The sequence below is a fragment of the Rutidosis leptorrhynchoides genome, chromosome 10, assembly GCF_046630445.1.
Source record: "Rutidosis leptorrhynchoides isolate AG116_Rl617_1_P2 chromosome 10, CSIRO_AGI_Rlap_v1, whole genome shotgun sequence".
Lineage (NCBI taxonomy): Eukaryota > Viridiplantae > Streptophyta > Magnoliopsida > Asterales > Asteraceae > Rutidosis > Rutidosis leptorrhynchoides.
The window spans coordinates 283,616,048-283,624,478 of record NC_092342.1 but is presented as its reverse complement, the minus strand read 5'-3'; the positions used below and the strand labels follow the sequence as shown (position 1 = coordinate 283,624,478).

Here is an 8,431-nt window from a genome sequence, read left to right as displayed (position 1 = left end):
CATTTGTGTTCATTGGTTAAATGTTTTATCATTGTTTTTATATTATTATAAGTTGAACACAAAACGTCACCATCAGAGAGCAAGATGGACTTGGAGGACACGAAGAGCTTGGTGGCCAAGTAGTGCTTGGTGGTCAAGTTTTGCTTGGTGGCCAAGTTGTAGTTTGCTATAAAATGAGCCTAACCCTTCATTCCAAGATGCACCAAAACAACACACCAAAAATCAACACACTTTAAGATTTGAGTCTTGTTTTCTTCTCTTGTCTAAGAGTAGTGTAGGGTCGAATCTTTGAAGAGTGTAGTCGGTTTAGAGAGAGTGAGTGGTATGTATCATTGTAACAATGTATTATAGTGGTAATTCTCTCTTTGGGATCCCCTAGTATTTTTTTCTACGATTTTGGAGTTTACACGTTAATTCTTATGTTGTTAATTTCTCTACTGTTTGTCATCGAACTCTAGTGGGAACTAGTTGAAGTCGTTTTTCCCAACACTAAAAACGACTGCCACCATCTCCGGTCTGCTGACCGTCGCCATCTCCGGTTAGTCGACCAGCACAACGATTTTTCCGAAATTTGGAAATCATTTACTCTGGTTTACAATTCGATGCTTACAAATCGATTTAGATATATATGACACTAGGTCAGATCTTGTTCAAAGGTTAGATCTTGTATAAAGTGGGGGTCATCTGAGCATGCAACGCATGTGGTATTAGGTGGTCGACAATTGTAGTAGTTGAAGATGGCCATTCATGCGATAGATACATAATGTTCTAAGTGGCGGTGACCATGGATTTCACCGAGTTCATAGATACATTTTTAATTTTAGGATTTTTAGGTTTTTTAGTTAAGATTTTCATTGAGGTTTTTTAACTGAAAAGGTTTGTGTTCTTGATTGTTAAGTTTAGATGATGATTTGAAAAGTGGTGTTGAAGATGAATAAGTGAAGATGATGAAGAGCTGGGTTCTGAAATGTTTAGTGGTTAATGATATAATTTAGTATATATATTTGGTGATGGATTAGGGAAGAACTATGTAAAAATGACTTTACTGCCCTCATGTGTCATGCACATGTCGGATTTTAACGAGAATAAAAAACGAACGTTAGCTTCGGGTACCAACTGTGTAACAAGTGCAAACATTGGAGGCATCCAAGTCAAAAAAAAAAAAAAAACCCAAGGCTTATTCGTGTAGTTTGCACCAAACATTAGGAACCTGCCGCGTAATTTTGTCCAAAATAAACCTTAAAAGCTTGTACCTAGTAAGCAAGCATCTAACTATAATTATTTAAACCGAACCCCCCACGAAATCAAAAAACCAAACTCGAAACGAGTTTGTAACAACATTTTTAAACACACCAAAATTTTAACAATAAGTTAAATTAGATTTTGCTTTCTCCGTTACAAAAAGTATGATGCAATGAACATGAGATTTAGTGATTTACTGAGAAATTTAGTCCTTTAGCTATTTAGCTAGAAAAGCATGAACTATAGACAGTTACATCAGGTACTGATTAATACATAACCAAACAGGGGTGATTTCCGATCACATTTAACTTGATAACACACAAAACTAAGCCCAATGAAAGAACATGGTGTACAAGTTAAAACAAATGGAGTAACTTTTTTTCCTTTGTTAATAATAAATAATAAGCCATAAGCAATTTCGTTTGATTAAAGCCGCCTTCTCAAGGAAAAGTAAAAAGAACCATGACCGACAAGAACCCATATTCGTTTGCGCAATGGAAGCAAATTTTCCAGAGCAGCTATTTCCTATTCTCTGTTTTATCAGAAGACATTATCCTACACGCCAAGAGAGGGGGTAGGACGGCTTAAATAAACACGGGTTACATCAAGCTATCGGGAATTTAACCCGTCCGTATGTACTTATTCCTATTCACTCATCCCCTCTCACTGACTCTGCAAGGATTTCAAAACTTCCAAATCCACTTAACTCACTACTTCCATCCCTATATTGATCAAATATGAAAACAGCAAAAAAAAATTATAAAAATTAAAGACTTTTTCCCCTTCTTTTCAAGCAAATTTAGGATTCCAGCTAAGAGTCGGACGAAACATCACCATTCTTTCCCATGTGTGTGTGGAGCGGCATAAGTAACTTCGGTTGTGTTCCATTGAAGATCTTTGATTCTGTCTGCAAAGTGAGATACTGCACCCAAAATAACCAGAAAAACATTTAAAATTCAAGATCCATGATTTGTCAGATAACCAGAAGGTACCGACTAGACATTGCAAAATTGGTGGGTCAGACACAGTTGGGCACCAGGTCAGATGGGTCTATATATTGGTCAAAGCAGCAGCAGACTGGGAACGTTGGTATGACATATTGACCTAATAATAGACTATATTTTTATATTTTTAAGCAAAATACTTGAGCTAAATATGATCCAGATACCCGATTGATAACAATATAATCCAATTTTTTCTATATCGCACAGGCTCATTAAGAATTTAATCCATGCATTGACCCAAAACCAGGAGTTGCTAGTACATAAATATGGCAATTTATCCAATCACATATAACAAGGCCAATGTCGGTAGCTTTTAGCCTAAGAAGGTTAACTAGATAGAATGGGTCAAAATGTGTATACAACCTCCTATATTATTCATTAAAAAACTTTGATTACTATTATAGCAATATTGGTTTCGTAATCATGATTTACACATTAGTCAAAAGTTTCAGACAAACCCAACCAAATCTCATACTGTAATACGAATTGCCAGTTTAAACCCAACCCAGATCCGACCCGCAACCCACCATCTTGCCACGTTTACTATCACATTACCAAAAAGTAAAATAATTTAAAACAATCTTTTAATAGAAAGAACATTTTAGTAAGTTTTCTCAAAAAGAAATTACCTTGCTTACATCTCGATAAAAGGAACTTATCTCCTCTTCTGTAAGGCCTTCCTCCTCATCAGTAGTTTCTTCCCATCCCAATGAACGTAAGAATCTAGCTTCTTCTTCCTCTGAGTAAAGAATGGCATCACAGCTTACATTACTCCTTTCATTATCACTAGTAAATCTCTCAGTTGCCACATCAGCATCCCCATTGCAGGCCACATCATCTTTCTTCTCACTAGACTCATGGGACCCACCAGACCCATCCACCGCCACTGACTCATGCACACCCTCAGTTACTGTAGGAGTCTCATATTCACCATGTTTATCACTAGCAGATTCGGATGGACCAGTAGCAGGGGTCACAGATTTCTTCCTCATAAGGTTAAAAAAGTCATTACGGCTTCGAGCTTGAGACGAAGGTTTCTTCTCCGATATAGTTACACCAGGCTTGCGGTCCACAATAGAAATGGGCGGGTTGTTACCGTGGTTCCTCAAAGGGGCGGGTCCAACAACCGAGGGCACTGAAAGAGGGCTATTTGGTAATTTGCTACCACCAGTTGGGCTCAAGTTGTCCATTGCAATTGGGGTGACACAGTTCTTTTCACGTGATGGTTTTAGTATTTGAAGTTTTCCCAAAGTCGATGTCTTTATAGATTCAGACTTGGTAGAAATGGGTCGGAAGGAGTGTGCATGGTTGACAACGTGAGAACCCTGAACCTGTAGTTGTGCAACCTTTGGCTTTGATTTATCGGAAGAGTTCAACGCCTAAAAGAAAATGAAAAATTTTAAACAAAATATAATACACATATACGAGCTTCCCAATAATATACAGTTTATTTCCTACTATATATAGATATAGATGTAGATGTCCCAATATCATGAAACCAAGTAGTGTATATCATAGCTTATTTCCTACTATAAACTTGACCAAATTAATATATAAAATATCACAATTATAATCAAGTGACACCAGCAAAATAAGAATGGGGGTGTTTTGTTAGCAATTAACATATGTCGTACGAATATCAAGCAAAGATTCTGTGTAAATTTAAAACTAGACCAAGTATTTATTAAATACCACTCATAGTTCCATATATGGCGTTCTGGTTGTCAGACAAAAATTCTAAATACTGTTTCAGGTGTTACTAATTGTTAAATATTTACAAGTTTGGGGCAGATAAACAATAAGAAATTTGATGTTGAACATTCATAACTGTAAATGGGAATTTTGACACACAATCCAATTTCTTTTATTGGTATTGATATACACGACGAATTAAGCAAAAAATCAACAGGAGAATCTTTAACACTCTTACCAAGGCTTTAGGCAAAGGAGGAGTCATGGGAATCAGCTGTCTGGATTGCTTAACAGCAAGCTCTTCCAGCCTTTGAGGTCCAACAGACAACTACAATAAACATGATAAACATAAGTACGTGAACCATGCTAACTAAAGGTGGATTTTGGCTCATCTACTTGCAAAGAGGCATTCAGGTTATGTTTGATCTCTCGCGGGTCAAATGAATGAAACAGAAAAATAACTAAAATGGAAACGGGTGGAAAAAGGTTTAAAGTTGCCCATCACACTTTCATTTTGAGCACATCTAATCTTGTAATCATATAAATTAGAAAAATCCAAACCATTACCAATTGCAACTGAAGTCAATTCAATTCAATCTGTACTGAGACAGTACTCTTTGACCCATTACCAACCCACCCATTTGCCACCTCTACTCCTCTAGTACTAACATATGATACGTACGTAAAAGGTGTTTGAGCTACCTGAGGAGCGGTCTGCGCACGAGGAGAGCCATGAGCCAATGTTTCAGCCATATTCCGACCACTATTCAAACTTGCAGTTGCAGAAACTGATGTTGACTGTACAGTTTGTACCACAGATGCATTGCTTCCATTACTCCCAACTATAACAGGCACCTCAGCCAATGCTGACGTCCACCCATCACCGCCAATAACCGCCGTGCTACCAATCGGAAGACTCTGAATAGCACTACTCAATCCCGGAGACGGGATTCTTCCAATTTCAGTGTCAGTACGTTTATCTTCTACCTTAAGTGATGGAAAATGACTCTCAAATGTATTCTTGACACCGCTATTGCCGCCACTATTGCCGCCAACACCAGATCGTGAAGTACCACCATTGTTGTAGCTACTTTTGTTACCAATGGTCACGTCAGCTACTACTTTCTTGGGCCATGACTCACCACGCTTTGCAGATACACTTGAGTGTGAACGTCTTAACCCTTCTTTTTCAAATCTACTTGGTAAAATGTTACCCAATGGGTCAGAATAGTCACGATGCCTATTTTCTGACTTCTCTTTATCAGAATACCGACCGAAACTACCGTAAGACCTTAAATGAGATGAACCATTGCTACTAGACGTGCGTCGGAAGTATGAAGATGTTGTCCTATCTGAAACGGAAGAGCGCCCCACATCATTATCGCTGATATTAACAAGTGATTTATTTCTTGTGGCCTTTGATACAGCTTGTTCATCTAGAAATAAATATTGTTAGATATATAACCAAAACTGAAAATAGATGCAACGTATTATGTACTGGGGTGTTTGGACATGCGATTTAAAAAGATTATGTAAACAAATAATCAGAATCAGATAATCAGTTATTATAAGACGTTAAGTATAACACAAACAAATAAGGTTTCCCCTATTCGGACTACCCGGGGAAGGAGAGTATTTGACTCAAATGTACGCGGTTTATAGTGACATTTGAACTTGAGACCTCTTGTGAAAAAATCGGCCCCCGATACTAGGCTATCTTGGATGGTTACGTAAAGTATGATAGAATGTTTGTATATGCTTCTGTTTAAAGTTGTAATAATCCAAATTTGGAATGTTCGGAGCGATTATTTATGCAACTATCAGATAAGATAACCAAAATAGGCGATTTTCTGAAAGAAGAGCAAAATATCTAATCAAATGGAAGTAAATGCCTCTCAAATAAGTCAAGAAAATATAGAATGGAAATATAGGTATGTTTTGTCATCCTAAAATAATCAATTCCGTTGCAGTTATGATCCTGAATATGTAAAGCTAATTACTTTCCATTTAGGTAATCATATAATCAGAGACAGAATCTGATCAACAGAACATTAAAAACTTATCTTTTAAACTGCAAATTGCAGCACTCAGAAACTTAGCACAGAGTTCTAAAACGCACATACAGACACCACAATCATAGACATGCAAAACTGATAAGAATTACCAGAGTGCAACGCAGACGACTGAAACTGATGGGATGTTGTACTTAAGCTTCCACTGCTCTTTAACCATTCAGGTACAAACGTCGGCTCACCTTTTTCCATATCTAATCCAGAACATTATATAACCAGTACAACAAACGAGTCCAACTATTATCGTTCAATCGCTTTTGCCTTCTCCTCCAAAAAAAATAGCATACACCCCACTCTTCGAAAACGCGCCAAAAACACCAAACATTCAAGCGCACTATCGAACCCTTTCCAACACTATAATTATCAAATAAAAAAATCCAAAAAACTGTTCTGTACACACTTATTCAACGCTCATTATCGTCACGCTGGACTTATTATTTACCAATATTCAATCCCAATCAAAGACTGAACAAACTTACAAGACCCTCATCTCATAAATAAGTTCAATCAACACTACCAAAAAGATTACAGAAACTGTCTTATATCATCTAGAGCATACACACATATCCTTTATTAATCAGCAGTTCAAGTTTTCATTCCCATTACATAGAACAATCAAACCCTAATTTTCCCAAACAGGCATAAAACAAATCGAAACCCTAGGTTCTGTTCAACCGATATTGTGGATTCGTAATAAAACAGAATAAGATCAAAATTAAACTAACCGTTCACCTTTAAAATCAAACGAAAAACGAAAAAATAAAACCTAATTCTCCGTTTTCGTTTTCTGTTACGTCAGTCCGATTTGATTAAATGAAATCTGGTGTGTGTGTGTGTGTGTGTGTGTTTGTGTGTGATAATTGAATAAAAGAACGCGAAGAAGAGTTTGTTAATTCGGTTTGTTGCGAAGGAAATTAGGGAAAGTACGTATTGGTATATGTGTGTGTGTGTATTTAGTGTGTGTGTGTTTGTTAAGATGAAGAATGATAAATGAGAAAAACACCAGGAAGCTGTTTAGGGGTTGAGGCGTGTGGAGGAACTTCTTTTATCTGACTCTGACTCTGTGTGTGTATTTTTGTGAAAGGGGGAGAAGAAAAGAAACTAGTTATTTTTTTTTCCTTCTTGTTTTGGGTGTTGTTTTTTGGAATTTGATGTTGCTTCTTTCTTTGGTGTGAGGGCTTGTTTTTGTGAATTTCTAATACGAAGTATCAAATTTTAGAATTCGATAATGTGGTCGATAATGTGGATAAATAAATAAATAATAAATAAACAATAATAATAAAATAATAATATAATAATAACTAGTGGAGGACCCGCGAATTCGCGGGGTTATTTGAATGTTTGTAAAGAAATTATTTTTTATATTTATTTTATTTACTTTAAGTAGACATGTTAGTTTTTGTGCATCCAATATATCTACTTACAATTTCAAAATAATGCATATGTGTGTTTAAAAATGGTTATGTTTGTGGGAATCTTTTACAGAATTACATAGCGGGCATGTCTGGCCATTAATCATTCCCCATTTTTTCATTCTATCTTATGTAGTACGTCTAGAGATTATACAGCCTTACATAGCGGGCATGTCTGGCCATTAATCATTCCCCATTTTTCCATTCTATCTTATGTAGTACGTCTATATTATACAGCCAACCATAAAGTAAAGCCATGTTTTGCAATGTTTTGTGAAAACCAAATCAACTTATGCCATATCACTTCATCCCTATCTTGCCTAATATCCTTCCAAGCATTATTGACACTAAATTTCACCCTTTTTCCATTGTTGTCACACCACATATGTAACGACCCTGGATTTTTTCAACGTTTATTTTATTAATAATTGTTATTATTAATACTTGTGATTTAACGAATGTATGTTATTACATTTACTTGTTACCATGATTGATCATACTTGATTTTGAATGCCCGAAACGTCTTTGTGATACACGTACATTATACGAATAATATTTTTGAATATTATTTACATTCATGATTAATTTTATTAATCATTATAATTAACTAAGTTTACTAGTTGATTACTTGGACTTTATTTGGATTTAGTTGTTAAATAATTGGACTTGGACTTTAATTAGTGATTAATGGACTTGTTAGCCCACTCTACTTAACTAAATGGATTACTTAGCTCATTTAACATGTAAGTATCAATTTAGAACATAACTAGATGATATAACTTAATATGGAATCTAGTTACCACCTTATCCCCATGAAAACATCTCTTATAACCAACCTTTTAAGCTTTTACATGCAATTACCTTGTGGACTTCTCCCCCTTCTTCTTTTTTTCTGCTGACCGTCGGCATTGGGGGGATACAAGGGAGGTTGTTTAATTTTTTTTTACATTACTTACTCACTAGTATTACCTCACTATCTCACATACACAAAACACTTCACTTCTTCTTT

The 8,431-nt window shown here is 36.0% G+C and overlaps 1 protein-coding gene across 2 annotated transcripts; it reads right to left on the bottom strand.

The window, feature by feature from the left end:
- Positions 1-1,552: 1,552 nt before the first annotated feature.
- Positions 1,553-6,235, bottom strand: LOC139872044 (uncharacterized). 2 transcript variants are annotated; one of them, XM_071859834.1, is made up of 5 exons: positions 6,103-6,235; positions 4,641-5,290; positions 4,177-4,266; positions 2,876-3,625; positions 1,553-2,164 (listed from the first exon to the last, which is right to left on the bottom strand). In XM_071859834.1, exons 1-5 carry the CDS (start codon positions 6,200-6,202, stop codon positions 2,054-2,056), a joined length of 1,701 nt encoding a protein of 566 aa, XP_071715935.1. In that variant the 5' UTR covers positions 6,203-6,235; the 3' UTR covers positions 1,553-2,053. The 2 variants fall into 2 exon arrangements, with proteins under 2 accessions (XP_071715935.1, XP_071715933.1); XM_071859832.1 differs by having other exon boundaries at positions 1,554-2,164; positions 4,641-5,374.
- Positions 6,236-8,431: the final 2,196 nt, after the last annotated feature.